The sequence below is a fragment of the Balearica regulorum genome, chromosome 5, assembly GCF_011004875.1.
Source record: "Balearica regulorum gibbericeps isolate bBalReg1 chromosome 5, bBalReg1.pri, whole genome shotgun sequence".
NCBI lineage: Eukaryota > Metazoa > Chordata > Aves > Gruiformes > Gruidae > Balearica > Balearica regulorum.
Genome location: NC_046188.1, coordinates 16,255,528 through 16,279,177, shown reverse-complemented (window position 1 = coordinate 16,279,177; position 23,650 = coordinate 16,255,528). Strand labels below are relative to the sequence as shown.

At 43.9% G+C, this 23,650-nt stretch overlaps 1 protein-coding gene across 1 annotated transcript in view; it reads left to right on the top strand.

Annotated features, from left to right (window-relative positions):
* The first annotated feature begins 1,876 nt into the window (after positions 1 to 1,876).
* C5H14orf132 (chromosome 5 C14orf132 homolog) overlaps positions 1,877 to 23,650 on the top strand; it is a 38,981-nt gene continuing 17,207 nt past the window's right edge. Inside the window, exon 1 of the mRNA XM_075753009.1 lies at positions 1,877 to 2,341. Within this exon, the coding sequence (XP_075609124.1) occupies positions 1,877 to 2,341 (465 nt within the window). The remainder of the gene's footprint in view (positions 2,342 to 23,650) is intronic.

The window sequence follows — 23,650 nt, the reverse complement described above, 5'->3', positions numbered from 1 at the left end:
AGGTCAATTATGAGCAAGTGTCTTGTATTGTTACCTGTGAGAAAGAAGATCTCAGCCAGGAACCGCTTGAGACTACTTAGTGGCTAAACGTCACAGTAAAATACTTGGGAATCTGACTGAACAATCTTGTTACCATTAGCAATCCTCCTTGAGCACTTTCAGGGGATGGACAAGGCACTGTAAGACTGGAAAAAGACAAACACAGTATCCAAGAGCAGTTCTCAGAAGGCAAGTAGTTGTCCCAAAGAAAATAATGTCTTCTCCATGTCCCTGGTGATCACATCCTTAGGAAATGGCCAGTGGAATAGAGCTATGCATTGCCTGGCAGGGAATGGAGCTTTCCTCACTGGACATGTTCAAGAAGATATTGAGTAAAGGTAAAACCCCTGTTTGGAGAGTCACAGGAGTAAGTGGTTGTATTTTAAGCAGATGCACAAACTAGATTATTTCCTGAGGTCCTTTCCAGCTCTGTTTCTCCATGATTCTTGTGCTCCATAGAAATAAAAAGTACAGGAGTCATTGTGGTTTCAAAGTCTTAATTATTTTGTTATTCTCATGAAATGATCCTTACCATAGTTCTTGCCGCAGATGCGGCAGCTGACCAGACTACATTCACCCTGCAGAGATGTCTACCCAATGCATGTAAAATTTATCTGGATGATAAAAGTTTAACACTGCTTTGAAGTTACTTTATGGCTTCTGACACACACATCAACACTCTTTCAAAAGTTGAGACAATTCCATTATTTACACAACTGAATTTAAAAATCTTAAAATGACACAGCCTTTTTTGGATTTTACTTGTTTTACTTAATGGGCCTCTTGACATAAAAGCATTTTTGGCAGGCACACTAATCAAGTAAGGGACTGATATAAAACAGCTGATTTTCTTTTCACCACCACCTGCTGCAACAGTGAACATTATAATGACAAAACAGCATGCAGTTCACCGTAGACAGGCTGAAGCACCTACTATTTTTTCTTCCAGAGTTTAAAACCCCAGTGCAAAGCTGATTCTCCAGGTATTTCTGCTACTGGCATACATTGGTATTCCCACCAGACCTGGTTCAGGCCCCTGTAATAGGCTGAAGCAGTAAAAACATGGCCAAATAGTTCGGCCTTGGAGATGAAACCAACAGGTACATGGCAGAGGGGCGATAAAAATCACAGAACAAAAACATTCAACACATAAGAACGTACATCTTTATTATCCTACTTTTCTAGTTGGTGTCAAAGATTTTTCAGAGCCACTCAATAAATGAATCACTGAATTTTCATTCAAAGTGGTAACAGTATCTGAGTTACAAGGGAAAGCATAAGAAAAGGGACAAAATACGTTCATTGTGAATTGATGAATGGTAAACTCAGGGAACGAGAAGGAGGGAGAAGTTACAAATAAAGTTGTAACAGCTACGTCATGGTGTAAGAATAAACTGTGGGAAGTTCTTTTCAGCTGGTAGAGTATTTCGAAAAAAGGCTGATGGATTTGGCAACTGGGCAAGAAAAGCAAGTACGTAGCATCCAGGTAGGTACCTCAGAGGGTTTGTATCATGCAAAGGACCTGCAAATGCAGTGAAAGCTGAGCTACCCCTGCTCCTTAGTATGTCAATTATCTGTCCTTTTGCTCTTCAGCACCCGCCCATCATCAGCTCCCGACCTGCATGACCCAGTCTGGGGCTTCCCCTCCTGGTGCCTCGCTCTGCCCCAGCATCCGGGCTTGCCTATTGCCAGTGTGATACCGAGCACGAACCGGGCCGTAGAGCTCTTTCACGGAAGCTCCAGCCCCTACCCGCCTCAGGGAACCGAAAAGCTTTGTTCCAGCTCAGGCTAACCCCGGTCCGGGGGTGATCCCGGGCCACTCTGGCCCCTGAAGGCGATGTCGGCCGGGAGGCAGAGCGATGCCGGGGCGGTAGCGGGGAGGGTTCGTCCCACAGGTGCTGCAGGGCGGCGCGAAGCAGCCGCTGCCGGCGGCAGGCGCCGCTCCCCGTCCCCTCCGCCTTCCCCCGCCGCGGGGGCGGACCCAGGCGCAGCCCAGCGCGGGGGCCGGGTCGCTGCTGCCGCCGCCGCCGCCGCCCCCTGGCGGAGCAGCCCGCCGTGCCGCGCCGGGCCGGGCCGGGCCGGGCCGCGCCGGGAGCCGCCGGAGCTGGAATTGGTACCGGTGTCGGTCCCGCTGCCGCGGCCGCGCCCGCCGCTGCTGGGGGAGGCGGTGCCCGCGCCGCGCCCCCGCGCCCCGCCCGCCCCCGGCAGCAGCAGCAGCGGCAGCGGCAGCCTCAGCACCTCCGCCAGCTCCGCCGGCAGCTCCAGCGGCAGCACCATGGACCTCTCCTTCATGGCCGCGCAGGTAGGGCGCGGCGCGGCGCCGGGACGGGACGGGACGGGACGGGTCGCCCCGGGGCAGTGGTGGAGGCGGCGGGACTGGCATCCCCTCTTCTTGTTTTCCTCCCCGCTCCAAAGTTGAGTCGGCGCGGCTGTAAACCCGGGCGGGGCCTCGGCTTGGGCGGGGGGGGGGGGGGGGGGAGGAAAAAATAAGGACAAAAAGGGAATTAAAAAGACCAGCTAGATTTGGAGGCGCTGCGTGAGGAGAAGTTGCCGGGCGCAGCACCTGTTAGCGCCCAGCAGCGGGGCCCAGCCCCGGCGCTGCCCGCTCCCGCCGGCTGTCCGGCGTTCTCTGCTGCGGTTACACGGCACCCGGGGGGGGGGGGGGGCAGCACCTCTCATCCTTCGAAGGCAGATTGGAAATAGAAATCGGAGATTTGATTTTTCGGTTCTTTTCCTCCCTTCCGTACTGCATTTGTACGTGCATCTGTGTTTCTATGAGTTGTCTTTTCACACAGAATCTAGCTTGGCGTGTATAGAAATACTCTTCTATTTGCATGAACAAATCGTTTAAATTGCAGCTAAGTTCTGGACTTCAGCTCGAGGCATGATCATGGGTATTGGCGTCCAATGTATTGATGCTTAATATACTGAGAAGGATGTGATGGCTATAAGCCACCCAAAGCCAAAAATCATCTTGGTGAATCCAGGTAAATAAGGTTTTTAAACAGACAAACAGTGCTATGCTTCAGGAAAACTCTCACACACTGAACATCCATTTCATATTTTTCCAGGATAATTTCTTATGTTCATGCGGATACCTAACCGTATGTACATAATTGGATTTTTTCCAAGAATGATTTGGATCCGAGTTCAAACTTTTGCCAAAAGAACGTCACCCACTGTTTAGAGGTGGAGCGGGGGCCAGGGAGGCCTTTCTGCACTGCTGCTGCCTGAGCACTGACTTCAGCTGGAGGCGATTGGTGGAAACCAAATCTGATCCTCGCTGCGTTGTTCTGTTTCATTAATGCAATGGCTGTTTTCTCTTGTTCCCTTCCTTAAATTCTACTTCTTAAGGGGTGTCAGGCTCTACCTTTCTGAAGGTAGCAGTGGGCTGTCCAAGAAGCTCTTCCATTTGGAGGTATTTCTAAGAAGAATTTTTTTTTTTTTTTTTTTAAGGAAAACCACAATGGGGAGGAGGAAAGCATAATTTCTACCGATTTGAGGTCTTCCTGGGAACTGGAGTATGCAAAGGAAATTTTCTATGTGTCAAACACTTTTCCTATGGTCCATCTTTTGTTCCCTAAGGATTGAGCTGAGGTGGGGAAGGTTTTGAGTCCCTGTTGCACAGAAGCAGAGGTGCAGCACGGCAGCAGGTTTTACCAGTAATCAGACTGGTCTGTGCCAAAGCTGGGACTAGCGCTGCCCTTTCCCTTTCTACGCTCTCCTTTATTTTTGCTGTCCCACATTCCATGTTCTAATTCTGTGCATTGGAAGAGTCACAAAGCTGGGTGCTTTAGTCCTCTCAGAAACATTCCTGTATAAATGTCTTATACTTACTAAGGTTGCTAATGCAACAATTTACAGTGAATTGTGTGCATTTCTTCCTGATCCTCTGGGGTTGGTGTACTATTTCCCTTTGTCACAACAAGTGACAAAGAATAATTTTTTTCATTGTTACTTTGGTGAATTTGGGGAACCTGCCTTTCCTTAGGCGACCTCTTTTTAAGGAACAAAAGTATTTATGTTAAAACCCCGCAGCAGGGAAGGCTATCTGCGAAGCAAGGTTCGTCCTTTCTGACATGGGTAGACATCTCCTGTCCCTGAGGCAGAAGAGGTAGAAGCCTTCATCGCATTTCCCCTGTCCCCCTCTAGACACCACCCAGCAGCATGGGGATGGGGGCAAGCTGCAAGAAGACTGGGGTAGGGTTAAATGCAATCCCTCCTGTGGCCCAATACACCTCGGGAAGAAAGGATTGAACACCTTGGAGCTGTCTCTGCCATGAAGCCCTTTGGGTGGTGAGAGGCTGCTGGGAGGGGAAGGTGGGAGGCAGCGGGGCTCCTGGGTGTCTTTCCCAGCAGGGCCACAGGGCTCACCGGGTCTGCACAGCACCTGTGTCATGGGGCATGCGGGGGAGTCCTCGGGGGGGGGGTTGTGTAATTAACCTTTTATGAGCTGTAAGAGAGGATTTCTTGGGGTCCTTCTCTAGTGAAGGAAACGAATCCAGTTGTTAGGTCACTGTGTACAGCGGATGCTACACTTACCTCTGTCACTCCCCTGTCACAGGCCTCTTGTACCTTTCTTCCTGAACTGGGCGACTCTTTCCCTTCCTGTCACCACAGTGGCATTTAACCCCCAGAGCGTCACTCCTCTAATTTAGGTATTGCTTTTCTTCAACTTTCTTTTCCCTGCTATATCTCTTTGTCTTTTTTTTTTTTTTTTTTTAAACATCTCTGAGGCATCTCTGGTGATGTGCCCCATTGAGATGACCTTCAATAAGGGATATGTGGGAACAGAAGAGAATGATTGACCTGCACTCGCTGCTCCTAACCGCTTTTAAAGATGCTCTGCCATCACACTTATTAACATCCTTGTGACATAAAATAGCACTTGCATTTTACCTGATGAATACCAGGTACATTAATACTTTAAAATAGGTAATGCCTAAACTGAAATGCTTAATCATGTAAAAGCAACGGTTACCTCACAAGTTAATTTAGTTTCTGTAGGATACTGTAGAGTATTTATGTTCCTATAAGTTGCTTTTGTATATTATTCTTATCACAACCTTGCACCATTCATCGCGGACCCAAGTTGGCTTTGCTAGATGTCTTGTGAGACAGCATAAATGATCTATACCTTAGATCCGTCTGATGTATACAGAGACAGGTGTTTCAGCCTCAGTGATGCTATAGTATGTTATGGAGGCTTAAAATCTGGTGTCCTTTGAAGTGCACAGGGTGAAGTTGTAAGGCCAGATAATGCAATAGTTAAGAGTGTCTTTTAAGTAAAGTTTCGGTGCATTTGCTAAAATATTCAGTGAGTCAAAATTTGCAAATCTGGATAACTGTATCAGTATGTTTACCTGTTCAGACACACAAATACAAGGAAACCTGCTTTCTAGAAACACTGTGTATACAAAGCTATACAAGTAATGCACAGCTTTCATCTTCAGCACTTCCCCTCCCTTTTTCAAGATGTCTGTGAGATGGTTTATGCCTTGGAAGCCCTGAAACCATTTCATGTGCCAGCAGAAAGATAAATCCCCCCAAAATGATAAATTTGATGCTGTAGAAAGGATGACGTTTTTCTGATAAAAATTGTTGTTGTGGAACAGGAGATTGTCAGGCAGTAATGCTGACAAATCTGTGTAGGTATAGCGTGAGGGTTTGGATGTCCAGCTTAAGCAACCATATCTGAACATCTCAGCTATGTCACAAGGAACAGCTTTTAACTGTAACAATTAAATCCGTTGATAAAATAAGCCTTTTTGCATCTGTGTGTTCGTCGGTAGTCAGTTGTGCAGTCTTGGGTGTCCTCTGTTCTGCGGGTGCTCTAATTGGTTTCGGTTAAGGTCAGTTGTGCTAATAAGCATGACTCGCACCCAGTCAAAGCCTATTAGCTAGTACTTTTTTTCATTTTAAATCCAGATTTTAATTAAAGTAATCCTGTACACCTCAAGATACTACGCCAAGACGTTCAGCCACTGCTAAGCTGTATGACTGGCTCAGTTATGTGTGTTGTTCAGTGATTTCGGAGTGCTCTTGTAGTCTAGGTAACCTCAGAAATAGCCTCTTCTTATAGGTAGAGACTTTCTCTTCCAGCATAAAAGCCAGGTTTTGGGGGGTGCTGAGTGTTGGGTCCAGGCTAAGAGCACTCGGTGCTTTTCAGCAGCAGTCAGGGGTTTGCTCTCAGATGCCAAGTGATGAACTGTCCCCCTCCCCACTTCTGACACACTAAAATTAATATCCATTTAACAACCAGCTAAGGCATTTCTGATAGAAAAAACCTGTAGCAATGAAAATTGTGTCTGGGTTAATGGGAGCAGGGTTGAAATGTGTATGGAACTTGAAAAACAGAGGCACATAGTGGGGAAAAACTGGGAAGCTAGAGAAGAAAAAAATGATGTCATGGTCTTCAGTATGATACAAACGGATACGAGCTGAACAGCACCTGCAGTCATAATACCCATTATGTGTTTTTCAAGATTTATGTTTGCAATTTAACTTTTCCTTAAGTGATTTCTGTATTTTTTGTTTCATATTAAAAATCAGAAATGGATTTCTTTAACTTTCACTATTTTTATGATCGCGTATATCTCCATGCAGTAAAAATATTAATTGTCAGATAAATGATCTTTTCTTCTTTTACATACAGAACAGGGAAAAGCTAGTAAGAGCCTTGGGAGCATGGTCTTTTCTGTGGATTTTTTTTTTTGCGTCTCAGTCATATATAGTTTACATATGAATTATCTGTTGATTCTCCATGCTCAAAAGCTCTTTGTAAACTTCTGAGGATTTGAAATACAATAAGTTGAATTCTTTGTGCTTAGTTTAAATGATTAAAAGCTGTATTTTTGTAATCTTTAATTTCTATTATAGTGTTGAGGATTATTTTTTTATTAAAAAAATAATAATACATGCTTCAGGAGCTAGAGAAGCAAATGAACAAGTTTGGTACAGAAAGCAAAACCATTTCAGTAATAAAGACAATTTAAATTTCATTGGTTTTGTGTTCTGTATTGCTCCTCTAGGATTTCAGGTCTGGTCAGTGATCATTCAAGTCACTTTGAGCCTTTCATTGCATTGGCAGTAGTTCAGGTCACTTTTCCCCAAACAGGACAGTGGTCCTTGGTGTACCTTGAAGAAACCCTATAGCTACCTATAACCTTGCCAGTAGAAGAAGTCTAAGACTGCCATGCCTCTACGTTAAACATATTTTATTACAAGCCGTGGAACTTCTGGAAAGCACAAGAATATACATAGTAAACTGAGTTTGTTTAGGACATGTTCGACTTAATACTCATATTTTCCAGAAGGTGCAGACTGCCCACGTCTATGCGGCAAAACTGGTGTGTGTGCAGAGGGTGTGCTTGGCATTTTGGGACACCAGGCGCCTGAAAATCCCAGACATAGATGCAGTATCCTTTAATTCCTTTCTAATGAGATTTCTGGATGCTAGAAGATGCACAATTAGGATCTGCTGTACTCTGCTGTATCAGCACAGGGGAACCAGAGTGCAGGATAATCCTGCATCTGTTTTGCCACTTTATGTATTCTCTGTCTCGGGGGTCCAGAGGGATTCAAAGCCTTTATTAGCTGTATGCTCTTCCTACAGCAAGGTAATCTGGAGGTATTAAAAAAAAAGAGAGGATTTAGATTTGTGGTTTTGGTAGGTTATTCCCACCAGAATATTCCCACCAAAACAGAATCCAGGCTACTTGCTCAGTGCGAGCTTGTGTGTGTGCCTGTGTACACATATATGTGCTGAGAAAGCTGAATTCATTGCCTGTCTCCAGAGAGAGACCAACTTTTCGGTCATGTTTATGTTTGGAGAATCTATGTGTGACAATGCTGAATGGGGAGGTCATTTGGAAACTTTGATATCGCTGGTGTAAGCTTAGGGCTGATTTATTTTACTTTTTTCTTTAAGAAGTGTGATTGCCAAAAAATAAGCTCTAAGCCAAACCAAATGGATAATCAGGATTTAAAGATCCACGAACCTCTCCTTGTCAAAAGGGGCCTCGATTATAATCTAAGACCAAAGACAAAACCTCTTTGATCCATCGCATCAAACATTAATAATGTCGGCTAGGAGGATGTAGGCATTCTCTTACATGACCAGTTCAGTGCTCACTTATGTACAGCAGAATAGGGCCCTGACCGTTACTCTATCACCTCTGCTTTCTTCTGAAGGTTAAAGTAATTTTCTTTGGCATCCTTTGATTCCTTCAGAATGTCTTGACCTATAATAAAGAGGATCAAAGCATCAAGAAGCTGAAAAAGCAGGCCTGAGTTTAACTGAGGATGTCTCAGATGTTACTGCACAGCCAGAGGGACCAGCTGCGTAATCCAGATGTTGAAGAAATCCTGCTCTGTGTGCAGACAACAGTGGTGTCCTCATCCAGGATATTGCTAGCAGTTGAAGTGAGAATCATTTTCTGGAGAAGTCTTTCTGCTGGCTGCTTGGTGCAACTGCGTTAGATTTTTATTGGTGGGGGGACATGAGGAATCTCTGGGCCTTTCTTATTGCTGCAGTAACAATGCAGTCTGCATTCCCAAGTCTTGTATAACGGAAATCTCTATGCAACAAAGCTTTTGAACATTCTGCAGAGATTTGGGCATACTAGTATTGTAAAGTGTTGATACTGCACTTTGGAGGAGGCTGTTGTTCCAGGATTGTGCTGATAATTGCTGTCAAAGATGCTAAAAGCAGTGATTCCAATCCAGCAAAACACTTAAGCACTTACTGCATTTGGAGCATGTGTGTATTGTTCCAGTCACATCAGCAGTACTGTCCACTTGCTTAAAATGAAATATTTCAAAGCCTGGCACAGATGGGGTGAGAATGCTTTGCTTTCCTAATTCATAGGAAAACCTCCTGGAAGAGCAAGAGGAAACCTGCTATTGGTCATCATTAATCCAGGGAAGGCTGAGACTATGTGTTTTGGAGTGACTGTATTTCCATCAATTAATAGCATGACCAATTTCTCATAGGAGCAGCTGACTGTTAGAAGAGGAGGATGTGGTAGGAGGGGGGTGATAGGGAAGGAAGAGTAGAATGTGGCTCATGTGATGCATGTATTTGTGCAGTCTAGTTACGTGCACAGGGAGGGTTAGAAGATACTGGAAATAATTTCTTTGTGTTTCATGTGCCGATTAACTGTGAGACTAATTCTGTGATGTGATTTTTTAAAAATTTTTTTAATCAAGTACCTGATTTTCAGCAGATACAGGCTAAAGATTTCACAAAGTGAGCAGATCTCACATTATTTCAATCTTTGTTGAACGTGGAAGGGAGGTTTGTAAGGTGACTGCAAATGGACATATTCACATGCATTAGAAAGATGAAGCAGGAGCCTTTCACAACACAGTCGATGGCAACAACAGCTGGGTTCCTATTGTACACAGAAAATAGCTACAGATGGCAGGTAAGAGGAATGAAGACTGGAGCAGCACTACATTCATGCTAAACATGTTGCCTGTTCAGGTGCCTGGTGTTTCTTTAGCAGTAAGAGCCCAACCCTGTCATATACTGAGCAGTAATGCTCTTGGCAGACTTGATGAGAACTGAGTTTCTGGGTAGCAACTGGGTAGCCCAATGGCATCGGGCCCTCAGAATCCATAGGCTAGAAAATCTAGACTGGTTATAGATTTATTTATTTTTTTAAAGCTTGTTTTTGACTAATCTAGGCTGAATTTTTCAAGTCATTAATGAGCTGCAAACATGGGGATGAGGTTCTGTTTTAAGTTTGGTTGGAAATGGGATGGATGCTGACCATTTGGAAGCTAGTTTCACCGCCTTCCTAACCTTATTCCCATACCAGGCGAAAGCCACAAAATTCCAAATGATTCAAAGGGTTGCAGGTTGCATGGGATTTAGTAAAACAGCGTGATGGTTTGGTGACTGGTGGTACAGCACCAAAATTAAATCATTGATCAAAGAAAACATTAGAGCATTCAAACGAAGTGCCGTGACGTGGAAAGCACAAAATTGGAACAGCAACCCAAGTAAATTCAGCAGTGACCAGCTTGCTACGTCTGTCTACTGGGACTTAACTTTCCTTGAAGGTATTTTATGTCATGGATTGCATTGTCTGCCTAAGCCAGTGAGGTCTGTTGGGAGTCCTCTGTCTGTTGTTTCAGCAGGCGGCTTAGTTTGAGGAGTGTCGTATCCTAAACATTAACCTCTTCCACTGTTCACAGGGGTGATGATTTTAAAGGTGTCTTTTGAATGAGTGATGGCTCACTGTTGTTGTAAGTGGATATATACTCAGGTGTGAAAGGAAGGTCCTTGAAAATTGGTTGTAAACTGATGACAGCTGTGTCACCCATTGATGGCTTGATCTACTTCTCATGCCAGTGGATACTTCAGGAGTTGCTCCATTTCCGTGGAGTAGCAGCAGAATAAATGCAGTGGAAGCCTTTGGCAAACTTGATCCTGCAATTGCATGTGCAAGTGTTACCGCTTGGGTACAAAAACAGTCAGAATGAAGTGTGTGAACTCTTTGCGATCTATTTTGAAGGTGCTGAGTGTCCAGGGTCTGCTCTCCTGTTCCCTCTCCTGCAGTGAACAATACCTGTCCCCACATTGAGCACTGAATAGGAGAAAAACCCATGGCCAGCTGTGACGCCAGGACCAGGAGCACTGAACACTTACTGAATGTACTCTCTGCAGCTTTGGAAAGATTACAGGGAGCAGAGGCAACACGGGGTGGAAGATGTCTCCTTGCAAATACAACCATGCGGCATGTGCGCGGCAGCCAGAACTGATGCTGTTAGCGGCAGTTGCTACCCACCCTTTCTCTCGCTGGCTCGCACGCCCACACGATGCTTTCAGGTTTGTCTCACAGCACCGGCTGTTTGAAATGACATGTACTCTTAGGTTGACTCTTTAGTCTTTCTATTCTGAAAGCTGAATTCCACACTCCTCGTAGCTGCCAGAACCAAAACCTGCCAAGCAGCAGCTAATTAAAAAACATTCATGTTACAGTCGCTTCAGAAAAGCGCAACGCCACTTTGCAGTAGGCTGTTGGATACAGGGTCAATTCTTTCTGTTTTGCAAAGCAATTATCTCCAGTTTGGAAATTCTGTTGTTTGGTGTTTTTTTTTAAAAAAAAGCTTTTAACCTCAGCTGGTTTTGTTCGTTGTAATTTTGGTTGTAAGCCTTTCAAATGTTAGGAAAGGAGGAGCAGTTGAGGAACAAGCCATACATGGCTAAAACAAACCCAAACTTCCATCAGCTTCCACTGTGACTTTTTTTTCTGCCAAATCAACTGGATGAGCATTTGCAAAACATGGGAAGATGTGCTGAGCCTTGAGATGTGCTGGATTCTGTGACTGATAAAAGCTACCAGCCCCACAGAGTCGCTGTGTGGAAGGAGAAAGAACAGACGTGTCTCTTTGGCTGATGCGTAGAGGTGTTGAGGTGTATATTCTGAGAGAAAGAGTAACAACTGAACTGACAAGGAAGCAAAAGTGTTAAAATGGAAAACTTTAAAGGATTTCTGAAAGTGCAGCTGAACTCAAGGACTTGGAGCAGCTGATCACACCTAAATTTACTCAGGCCCCCAATTAAGTGTATGCTTAAAGTATGCGAGTACTCCTCTGAACTACACCTCGGTTTAAATGCAGGATATAATTAAGTGCCTTGTTAATCTGCAATAAGTGGCAAAGCTTTTCTTTAAAAGTGAGCTCCACTTGAAATAAATTAGATTGCTCCTTTCCTCTCTCTGTCTTCCCCTCCTTGTAACTTTTTCTAGACTCTTCTCAGGGATTTTTTTCCTACCTTTTCTCTTGGAAGGAAAACATTTTATACAGATACACAACTCAGGTCTGCTGTCCTTTTTAGGTATCTTCCTTCTCTGTCTCTCATATCCTTCATCCTTACCTTTTGTAAATTATTTCAGATGCTATAGCTGCACCACCTCAAGTCCAAATCCCACAAAGATTTAAGCTTAGATCTGGAAGATGGGAGACAAAGTAAATATTTCTTCTGTTCAGAGATAGGACATGAAAGTCTGCAGACCAAAAAGCTATAGCCACTGAAAGTGTAAGTGTAGTAAAAAGAGTGAGTGGTGATAGATGTAGAATCTAAACTCCCAGGAATGGAAATATCACTCTTTCTGCACTGTTTCATGTTTGGTCATGTTTTGGTCCAGCTGGAGCAGAGCAGTTTATAACCTCAATCTGAAAAGTTCTGCATTCTTTTCTCTAGATGCTGAACCCAGCAGTCACTTTGGAGAAAAATATTGAAAGAGCATTCAAAACACTCCTCTGTCTTTGTCCATCCTGTGATATCTTTCCCCCCCACCCGGATCTGGAGGAAAACTTTATCAAATATGTGGTTATTAACATTAAGGCATGGCAAATGGTTGTTCTGTAATAGGATCCAGTCTGTGAAATGCTTCATTTTGTGTTGGTCTCTGAACCATCTGATTGAGCATACTGTGAAACTGCGCAGATGGGCAAGGCGGTGAAATCCTACACTGATTTGTTCTCAGGGTGGCAGATGTTTTATTCTCCTGGTGCGTTCTCTGGCATTTCTCATGGACATGAAACAGAAGCAGAGGAAATTGAATTGCTGTGCTCTCTCTCCCTTGTTCTCCAAGGTAGTTTTGCAACTCATTTCTCCTGTAATCTTATGAAGTGTGAGAAGAAGTATGCACCTCCTGACTTCTCTTACAAATGTGCTTTATAATTTCACAGGTTACCTTCTTTACCCAGTCAGCTGTAACTTTCAGCATGGGTGGTTCTCGTGGTGCATCTCTTGCTTATTGCTTTAGTGTACTTAATACCCTTAATGGTGCTTTAAAGATGAGCATTTGGATGACTAAATAAACAATCCTGCTTCTAAAACATTTGTCTCCCAACCTCTGGTCTGCACAGTAGAAGGGCATGGAGAAGGCAGAAGACAACACGCTGACGTAACATGCTGTCTAGCCTGCCACGATTGCAACTCCTTGCTGTTCCTGAAAGACTTTGGGCATATAGCATATGCCACGGGGAATGCTGAAGAAGCGAAAGGAAATGGGAGACAGCTAGCAAAGGTAGTTTTGGCCAAACTCTGATGTCTTCCTTGAGCATGCAGCATGGCATTATTTGAGTCATGTAGAGAATGCTGGCCAGCTCCTGGAGCCAGTTCGTTATTTCTAAAACTGTTGGCTTTGGAAATGGAAACTCAACAGTTATTAAAAATCTTAAATTCAGTTCTAGAGGAAAATAAATGGAATTAGGAGGGTCTCTTCTAAAATGAAATTTGGTCTTGTCTTGCCACCTGATCTTTGCCATTAGAAAACTAATCGCATAGTTTTATGATATAAGTTTAGCCTTGTCTAAGCAAGAGTATGATTTCATTGATACAATCAGATTCAATATTTTTTTAGTATTAGCTTTTTTAATTTAAAAAAAAAAATAAATCCATACCTAGTGTAGCACATAAGCAATGAGGGCAATTCAACTGGATTCCACCACACCCACGATTTTTTTTTTTTTTTTTTTTACAGAAATATGTAACATTTAGGGTATGGGTGCATCACCATACGTATTCTAGAGATCTCTGGAACCCTACAATATAAGCAGTGGTCAGGCATATACTGTCAATTTTGATGAGACATGACTGAGACCTTGCTCCTAAACACTGTGATCATCTGTGATGCCTGCACACTGTCCTGCAGGATCGTGGCATGAGCAGGGAGGAGAGGGACCGTAAGTGCAAGCTGCTGCGCATCCAAGCTGGGCCAGCATGGGCCTGCATGCTTGGGGTGGCACCTGTGTGTGTCGCCTATGGGTGGCTCCAGGCTACTGCTGTACTTCAGGGTTGTTGTCCAACTGCTACATACAGCCGTGACTCACTGCTTACTTGGTTCGACTTCTAACATGATCTTCATTCTCATAAACTTCAAAACTCCTTATGAAGGATGTAAAGTTTCACCTGCAAATAAAGAATACAGAGAGGCAGGCAGGACTTCCCCGTGATGCCAAGGAAGAGATAAGTGTCTTAGTGAGAACTGATTCCCAGTTTGGCACTTCCTCAGTGGGGAAGCTTAAACTGGCTGTGGGTGGCAGAGGAAAAGCAGCAAATCTTTCTTATACCGCATGTGTGCAGTCAGGTGGCTCAGAGCGTCCCTCAAGTTCTTCTGAATATTGATGAAGTTACAGCTTTAAGCTTACAGCCTTGCCTTTCAGTACTGGATTCATGACTATCAAGCTCTGAGATTTTTTTTTTTTTTTAAACTATGATGTCATTTCCTTTAAAGGGAATCTAGCAGGTGATCATACTGAAGTTTGGAAAACTGGGACTGTCAGACTCTGCACTATTTCAGTAAAGCTTGGCCAGCTGGCAGAACGGGGTGTGCTCTTTCCCCAAAATAATCAGCATCTCTCTGAGTGCTGATTTTGACAGAAACCCCAGCATCGGTTTAAGAGTAATACAGCTCATGTATACTCTTTGCCTGAGGATCATGCTACGCTCCTGTCAGTCCTAGTAGCCATCCCATTCACCGCCTGTCTGGCAGGAGGAGCAGAGTGGTGACAACAGAGGAGATGCTGCAGCTGTCACACCTATTTACAGCTTCTGGGTCACTGATGTGAGGATAAACAAACACGGTATTCATGCAGTTGCATGGTTAGCAATTTATTTTTAAAATCAGTCACTTGAAAAATACCAAGGCACATGTAAAATATCTCTGTCAGCACTTTCTGTGTGGTTTGCAACCTAGCACTTGACCTGAAGGTTTCCCTCTGATTCTGTTAATTTAATATAAGAGTTAAGGTAAAGGCCACATCCTTATCCAGGGAAAGCACATGTTTCTCCTCTGAGTGAAGTCGTAACAAGATGGGATCTGGCTCTCCAAATGCAGGAACATACTGATTCTTGTCCGCTGCTGCCATTTTATTTCCTGATTTTATTACCCGCTCTGCAGCAATGAGTAATTACCTCGCATGTAGGCAAGTGATATTTACTGTAAAAAAGGCTGAGTGAATTCATAGTTGAGCAAATGTTTGAAGAAATAACAATTAGAGATTGCTTTCCTGTTTTGTTTGAAAACACTGAGGGGGGAAAAAAAAAGAAAATACAAACATTTTCTCTTTGATAGCCAAGAAACAAATGCTCAAGCTCATATCTTCCAGCATTGCATCCCCAGAAATGTTGGCATGAAAGTGGTTGTATTTAGTCACTAAATCTTTATTACAGTCAAACAATGACTGACAGTAGACCATTTGTAATCAAAGCAGTAAGTCAGGAAAGTTGACAGAATGAAAATTTGTGGTCTGTTTTGGGGGCTGAAGTCACAATCCCAGATAAACAGCAGGAGGTTGAGCCCCTAATAACCCACACAGACACAGTATTTGGGGATGTGGATGTTGCACTCTGGTTCTCCTTCTGTCTCTGCTTTCCTCCTCAAAGCTACAGAGGGGACCACACAGAACAAGCATCTCATGGCAGGATCTGTGTTTTTGGCTTGGAAATGAGAGCAATCATCCCTTGAGCGTCGCAGTTTGGTTACACAGTCTGATCATTGGTAATTGCCCCTTAGCAGCTGGCTCTCGGAGATGTACTCCAGTACAGTGGCTGCTACAAAGGGGTTTTCTAATTGGGTTGACTTGCGGTCAGTGTTCCTAACTGGGACTTACCAGTCCCTTAGGATGTCACCTATAGGTCTGTTTCTGAAGTATGTGGGAAACAGCATGATTTCTTGTACTTATAAACTCAACATGGATGGCATTTTCTGGGATGTGACCTTAGAGCTGCAGTGAGACATCTTACACTCCTTTGTTTCCTCTCATTTTGGGAGGCTTCATCCCTGCTACTGCCACTTTTCCTTAACGTGCTGATACAGCTTTTCACCTAGTTCCTGAGTGATAACAGCACACGGCACTGCTCAAGTATCTCTGCCACCTTTTGACACTCCTTTGCCATGGGTCTGTGTGATGGTACTGTTCCTTTCCTGCCCACCTTCTCAACTGGTACCAAATAAGTTGGGCACTTGTCTCTTAGAACTGCTAATGGATGTATTTATTCAGTAACTTAAAAGCATTGGCCTACGTAGGATCCTGTACATGGACATGGTACCTCCTGATGTAGTTGCCACTGGTTCATCAGTAGCAGAGCTGTGCATTTCCCTGGAGGCACCAGACTGTAGCTTCCAAAACACAGCAGTCTGCATGTTTGGGCTTTTTTTCTTCCCACTTACATTCTTCCTCCTGTTTTTCTAAATAATCATAAAGCAGGCTTGCTTTTCTGAGTCTGGTGATTGCTGGAACCAATGCTTCAAGCAGCACAGCTTCCATTCATCTTTCAAATGTGCTACCATTTTTGCCGTAGGAACATTTATTTCATACACAATCTGGGCTACATTTATTTTTGTAGGTCCAAATTCAACTGTGGGTTGTGCTGCCCAAACCCAGTACTGTATTTATGTTGTGGTAACCATCAGCAAAACCCTAACTCCTCCAGAATTGGATTGTTTTTATTTTTTTTATCTATTTCACAGAAGCAACTAGATAGCCTCCAAATCTGTTCTTTGGAAACTGTGACAAATTTGCGAAGAGACAAGTTGATGGGAACAATTGCTGTTAAAAGGAAGGAGGCAAAACAGCGGTAAGGGCATATGTGCATTCACATCATGTAAACCTGGTGCCTACCAGTGGGAGCCCGCGCACGCTTTCCTTCCCGCCCGGGAAAGCCCCGCAGCGACAGGATGCCACCTGACCTTATTGCCACCTGAGGACAGGGTTAGCCCTGGCCATATCACCAGTATGCAGGAGCAGACGGCTCCCCGTTTGCATGTCTCAGGCGGAGCGGTGGCCCTTGAGCGCTGCAGAGCACGTGGGGAAGGAGGAGTGGGTGGAGGGTGGCACTGCTCTTCTCTCCATCTGCTGCTGCCCACCAGCACAGCTGCCCTCGTCTGCCAGAGCAAAAGAAGGGCTTTTATCTGCAGAGAAAAAGGAAAGCCCAGGTGAAAAGATGCTCGCTATACAATCACTCTCCATATGTTCTTCAAAGGACTCCTCAAGTCCACATCTCTGTGTGTGTGTATTGAGCTCTCGATGCTGAGGGTAGCCATAAAGCATTGGTAGGAATAAACACACGCCTGCGTGATGTACGTATGTCCAGTGGAAAACAAGGCACGTCTTAAAATTGTCGTGTGCCTGAGACATGTAGTAGAATTGGAAAAAAATACGCAGGAATCACAAGCAGATGCAAATGTGAGCACAATGCCCACAAACTGCTCAGCAACGGCAGTAAAAGGCACATTAGCCTTATATGGACCTATGCAAGAAAAAATACAAGCTGAGAAAATAACAAGTGACTGATGAGTACTCTGCTCTCACACTGGATGCAGAGAGTGCTATGCAAATTTGGAAACCTGAAATAATTAACCAAAGAAACAAACTATTATGGTTTTTTTTTCTTAGTCTCTGGCCTTTCCCTTGTCTGTCTCAGTCTCCTACTTTCAAATGAGGACCATTTATATCAGAAATAAAGCCTTGTGCCAACCATCTCATCCATCATTTTGTCTTTCCTTTCAAAACCTCACTTCCTAATTCCAGCTGGCCTACAGTGACCTCTTCCATTATCTACTTTTTAGATTTCAGAAGTGCCTTTTCTCATATATCCCCTCAACCTTGCATGTAGTTTCTCACATACAGCAAAGCTGCTTTATTGGTTTTTTTCCCTGGAATACCTTCTGAAAACCATCCTTTTTTAAAATTGGCAAAATATTGGGCAATGGCTGGTCTGCTGGTGCCCATTGTCTTCTAGCTGTAATTCTGTCACATTGCCATCTTTGCCCTTCTCCCATACCTTTATTCTTGGGTTTTGATCAAGACCTTTTTATTTATCTTCATAGTTCTTGTGGCATCCTTATATTTAACTAGAATTATTAGTCTCTACAGTCAGAATAATGAAACATTTTCAAATCACAGGTATTGGAATATTTAACCACTGAACAAGTTTTTCAAGGAATTTTATCTTTTTCTGCACATCTGTGAAGAAGAACAGTGTACCTGTATTCCCATATATGTCTGAAGGCTGTTAACCTGCCAGTGATCTTCCCAAAACGTGCTTCATAGTCACAGGCTGTTCATTGTCCAGGTACTGCGTGTCAGGTCGCTGCACCCTTTTCTTCTGAACAATGAATTGGGTTACACAGGAGTGTAACCATCCCGAGTGCATCTTCTTTTGGCCAGCCTTCTTCAATGTCCTTCCAATTAGGAATAAACCCAAACAAATAAAGAACAATCAATAAAAAATAGAGATTAATTGGTTTCTGGGATAACCAGAAAACAACTCTGAAAGCTGCTAACAGTGCTGGTAAATCCTGTTAGTCCTTCAGTTTCAGTGCTCTCACCTCAGCAGCAATGTGAAGGAGCTCTCAAGTCAGTGAAGCTGGCAGTAAAGAGGAATTGCTTTGTGGATATCCTTCTTTGTGCAAATTTTCTTTCACCAAAGCAGTCAGAGTTCAAATGCTTCTTAATTCAACTATCAGTCAGTTCTCCTGGGTACCCAAGCCAGCCCTGCGAGTGGGAAAGGGCAGCCTGTTTGCATGCGTTCTCAACTGTCTGCTGGTATCCCCCTCCTCTTCTATCAGTACGGCATGTTTTGTAATTGAGATAAAAACCATCTCACACTATTGTGTATACATCTGGTTTTGGATTGGGATTTCAAAAACATGCATTTAGATCCAGCTTTTATGTTCATTACAAAGGCTCCATTTCAGGTTGTTGGTCTTTGTTTAGATTTTTTACCATGTCACTGAAATTACAGTTGTCTTCATACATGTATGCCAAGGTGGGATAAAGATTTTTTTCCCTTTTCCAGGTCTTCTCTGATCAAATGATAATTGTTTGTAGTTTTTCTGCACCTCCTCGCTCCACCCCATCTTTTAAATCAAGTCTTCTGAGCAGCAAGTTCAAGTTAACCAGTAGGAGTTTGCAGTGGCTAGGTGAAAGCTGAGGTTGACTGGCATGTTTTCAACAAATTTATCAGTCCTGAGGACAGGAATTGCATGTCTGTGCTGGCTGTGTGTCTTTAGAGAAGGTAGAAAAAGCTCATATGTGGGAAACAAATGAGGGTGTCTGAAAAAAGGTGGCTATCGCCTTGAACTGAAGTCAGCATTTCTATGTTATATGCCAGATATGCTTGGAGTAGTTTGGGTTCAGTTAGCATTAGTCTGGTTTATATTAATTTCTTTTCACTTTCAGTATCTTTATGCCAAAAAGAGGCAGATTTAATTAATCTGAAATCATGATACAAAATAACAGTTCATTTTTTTATTAAAATTACATTTCATCTTGCTGGTAGCTTCTTTTTCTTCATACTTTTTGCACTTGACAGAACAAGATGGCCGGCAGATGTAAAGGGTATCACATGGAAGAAACTTTCTTAAATGTGCCTTTCATGGTTATTCATTTCTGAGCCATAAAGACGAGTCCATCGGTGTTGCACAAGCCAAGCATTTACATTTATACTATAGAATCATAGAATGGTTTGGGTTGGAAGGGACCTCAAAGATCATCTAGTTCCTACCCTTCTGCCATGGGCAGGGACACCTTCCACTAGACCATGTTGCCCAAAGCCCCATCCAACCTGGCCTTGAACACTTCCAGGGAGGGGGCATCCACAACCTCTCTGGCCAACCTGTGCCAGTGCCTCACCACCCTCACAGTAAAGAATTTCTTTCTAACATCTAATCTAAATCGACCCTCCTTCAGCTTGAACCCATTACCCCTTGTCCTGTCACTACACTCCCTGATAAACAGTCCCTCACCATCTTTCCTGTAGGCCCCTTCAGGTACTGGAAGGCCGCAATTAGATCTCCCCGGAGCCTTCTCTTCTCCAGGCTGAACAATCCCAACTCTCTCAGCCTGTCCTCACAGGAGAGGTGCTCCATCCCTCTGATCAGCGTCATGGCCCTCCTCTGGACTCGCTCCAACAGCTCGATGTCTCTCTTGTACTGGGGCCCCCAGAGCTGGACGCAGTACTCCAGGTGGGGTCTCAGGAGAGCGGAGTAGAGGGGCAGGTTCACCTCCCTCGACCTGCTGGTCACGCATCTTTTGATGCAGTCCAGGACATGGTTGGCTTTCTGGGCTGCAAGCGCACACTGCCGGCTCATGTTGAGCTTCTCATCAACCAACACCCCCAAGTCCTTCTCCTCGGGGCTGCTTTCAATCCATTCCTCGCCCAGCCTGTAGTCATGCTTGGGATTGCCTGGACCTGTGTGCAGGACCTTGCACTTGGCCTTGTTGAACTTCATGCGGTTTGTACGGGCCCACCTCTCCAGCCTGTCAAGGTCCCTCTGGATGGCATCCCTTCCCTCCAGCGTGTCGGCCACACCACACAGCTTGGTGTCGTCGGCAAACTTGCTGAGGGTGCACTCGATCCTATTGTCCTTGTCGCCGACAAAGATGTTGAACACTGACAGTCCCAGGACCAACTCCTGAGGAAATGCAGCATCATTAAGGTCATAGACCTTCTGTTCTGACATGATAAGTATCCTTTCCTTATCTCATTCAGCAGTTTGTGTAAAAATACTTGATTTTTCACTGAGATATGTTGTTAATAACAATGGAAGCATTTATCTTAGTAACATCATGCCTCTTAATCAACAAAAGATCACAGTAACCTTTTGAGAAAGTAGAGTACATCAATATCCCTATAATTCACTCCACCAATGTCAAACTTTTCATGCGCAAAATATCTCATTTGCATTTCTGCAAAGGAAAGAAACATGTCATCATCTAAATTGCAGTCTTTAATGAAGGCCTAAAATGAAAATAATATGTATGAGATAATATTTTAAGGCTGTCAACACATACTGGGTTCATCTTGTTCTGCCTCTAGATGCCCAAGTACAGTTGGCAGATGCCGATGCTGCTTTATCTTGCTTTTTCTACTGTCATAGCTAGAAATCAACAAGGATCAGCTGTGCACTTTTCAGCCCCAGAATGCCAGGCAGCCTTTGACCAAAATCACTCATGGTTTAAGTAATTGAGATGGATCAAAGGTAGGAGAACAGGTATTAAGTAGTGGAATTGGAGCGATAAGAGGGGAAATAGAGCCAGATGAAAAAAATAAGGGAAACCAGAACTGTAAAGGGAGTAGGGAAGGAGAAATGAGAGTGAGATGGAAGAAAGGATACAAAATGAAATGCAACTGAAGTGCAAATAATCTTTGCTATGGTTCCCCAGTTTGATTTTTTTCACCACACCCAACCTGAATAACTTGGGGGGATATTAGCTATGTCTGCCAGTCTTCACTGCTTAATCATAAGGCTGTTTGTTCTGGCACAAGTCTTTTTAGGCAATGGCCATTTTCTTTCTCCTCTAGCTTAACCCCAAGAGAAGACAATAGTGCAAAGAATTGCATGAGACAATTACCTTTTGTAATAAGGACCTTTCCCCTGCTGTAGCCCATACATGCTGTTTTCTGAAGAGAAGAATGAGCACGCCCTTGTATTTTAGCTTCCTGGTGAAAAGTGTTCAACGTCAGCCTTTGGCTGACCTGAAGAAAAAACCTATAGGAGTTATTCTTCTGACAGAAGTAGGAGAACAGCTTGCTAGATTTTGAGCTTGTTCAGTGTTATGAAGCCACTGGTTCATTAGGACTGCTGAAACATAAGCTATAGACAAGAACAATTAAAAATTAATATCAGAATATCATTAGTTTGTTACGGATCAAGGCAGCTTTGGAGTTAGAGATGAGCTGAACACTGGTAATCCTTGATCTGGAGGATTTTCAGAGCTGATCAGCTGATCTTGTGAGGGACACAGAACAAGTGCAGAAAACCCTGAAGAGCTTACATTCAAAGCAGACAAGATAAGGCAAGAAGGAACTTAACATATGAACCAGAGGGAAGGATTAAGGTCTGCAGAGAAAATTAGTTCCACTTTTCTTTTTTCTCCTGCTTCAATGTGTAAATAATCAGATTTGTAACACAGCTCTTGTGAAACAATTCCTGATGGGCTGGTTTTGCTGGTGTTTTCTGCATGTGAGCAGATTCTTGCTAAAATCCCCTCTCGTTTGGAGCCTTCATAGGCCAAGAACAATTGGCAGCCATGGCTTGGTTCCAAGTAATAGATAACGATTTTCTTGGCACAAGATGTACTGTACTTTTCATTGAAAGGTGCCAGTTCATTCTGAAGGCAGACGTGACCCAGTGGTAGTTCCTCAGTAATGTGTCATGCACTCTAATGCTTTCTAGAAATGTTTTTTCTCTTTTTTAGTTTTTCTTCATCAGGTCAGCAAGACTTGGATAAATGGTTAATGTTTCTTCTTTTTGTTTTTTTTAATGGTACAACTGTAAGGAGCTTGAAATGGAAAGGATGGAGATTGGTCACATTTACAGGGCATGTGGCTATCTATGGGCAAAATGTACTGGTGGAATTTTCAAAGCAGAACTTCAGCTTTTCTGCAGCTTCTCAAAGAGCAAGTACTTTCCCTCTGTGGGAACGCAAGTGGTGCCTGCACAGTAGGACTTTAGAGGGAAATGGGTCCTAGTTGAAGGAGACAAGTGGAAGCTTAACTCTTCTGCTATGGCTTGGGCAGGCCGGTGAACAACTTTGCTATCTCTGGGGCTGCATGTGAGCTCCAGGCGCTGCTTTCACCTTGGAGATGGTGGCACTGGTTTTGTCCTATCGGTGCTGGGGGTAATTCAGTGCCTTGTGGGAAGGAAAATGCTGCTGTGGGCAGATCTGGAATACACAGCCTGGGATCCCTACTTGGAATTTGAAGAACATGTTTCACATTGATTATGGTTGGTGTGTTAGTCCCTTTTTTTTCACACTGAGGCTCTGTCTGCCCACAGAAGTGAGAGTGAGGGGCAGAACATTTTCTTCTCTGTTTCCTCTTCCTTACTTAAGCTGTAAGAAAAAGAAGATGCTCTTGATAAAATTAGATGAAACGAGGTTTGTGACAGCAGTGCTGCATAACTCCAGACTCAAGCTCCATTAACTCCAGACTCAAGCTCCATTTTGATGTGTTCTCATCTGAGCTGGGAAGACCCAAGCTTGAGAAACACGGCCCCAGACTAAGGGATAAGTATTCATTTCCCATCTCATTCTTTCTAGATCTTGCAGCAGAAGGTTGAAGCTGATGGAGGCCCATTATAAAATCTTATGGGGCTCATATCTGAAGTAAGGAGAAAGACTCTTAAATTTCTTGGGAGGGGGTTTACTCTAGGCCAATGTGAAGTACACAGGGCATATATGACTTCCCAACAGATTGCCTTCCTGTGCACATATTTGTGATGTACCTTGTCCTTCTGTCCCCCTGCCTATCTGTGTCTGCCTTCTCGTACCACTACCTCCTGTTATCCTTTCAGCATTATGTGATGATCCAGAAACCCAGACCAGATAGTGAAGAGGAGGAGCACACCGTGGCTTCCCAAGCTACAGTCAGGAGGGCCATTGCTTTTACATGCAGAAGCTATAACAGGCACCAGCACAGTCCGACAATTATTCCTCTTCCTGAAATGGCGTGGCACAGTCTGGTTCTCTTATCTCCACCACAGTATCTGAATATCCCTGTTGGACGAAGCAGGGTGTTGGATTTTGTGAATATTCTTTAGTTGTGTCTTGTCAGTTTTGCCTGCAACCGTGTAAACCCTGC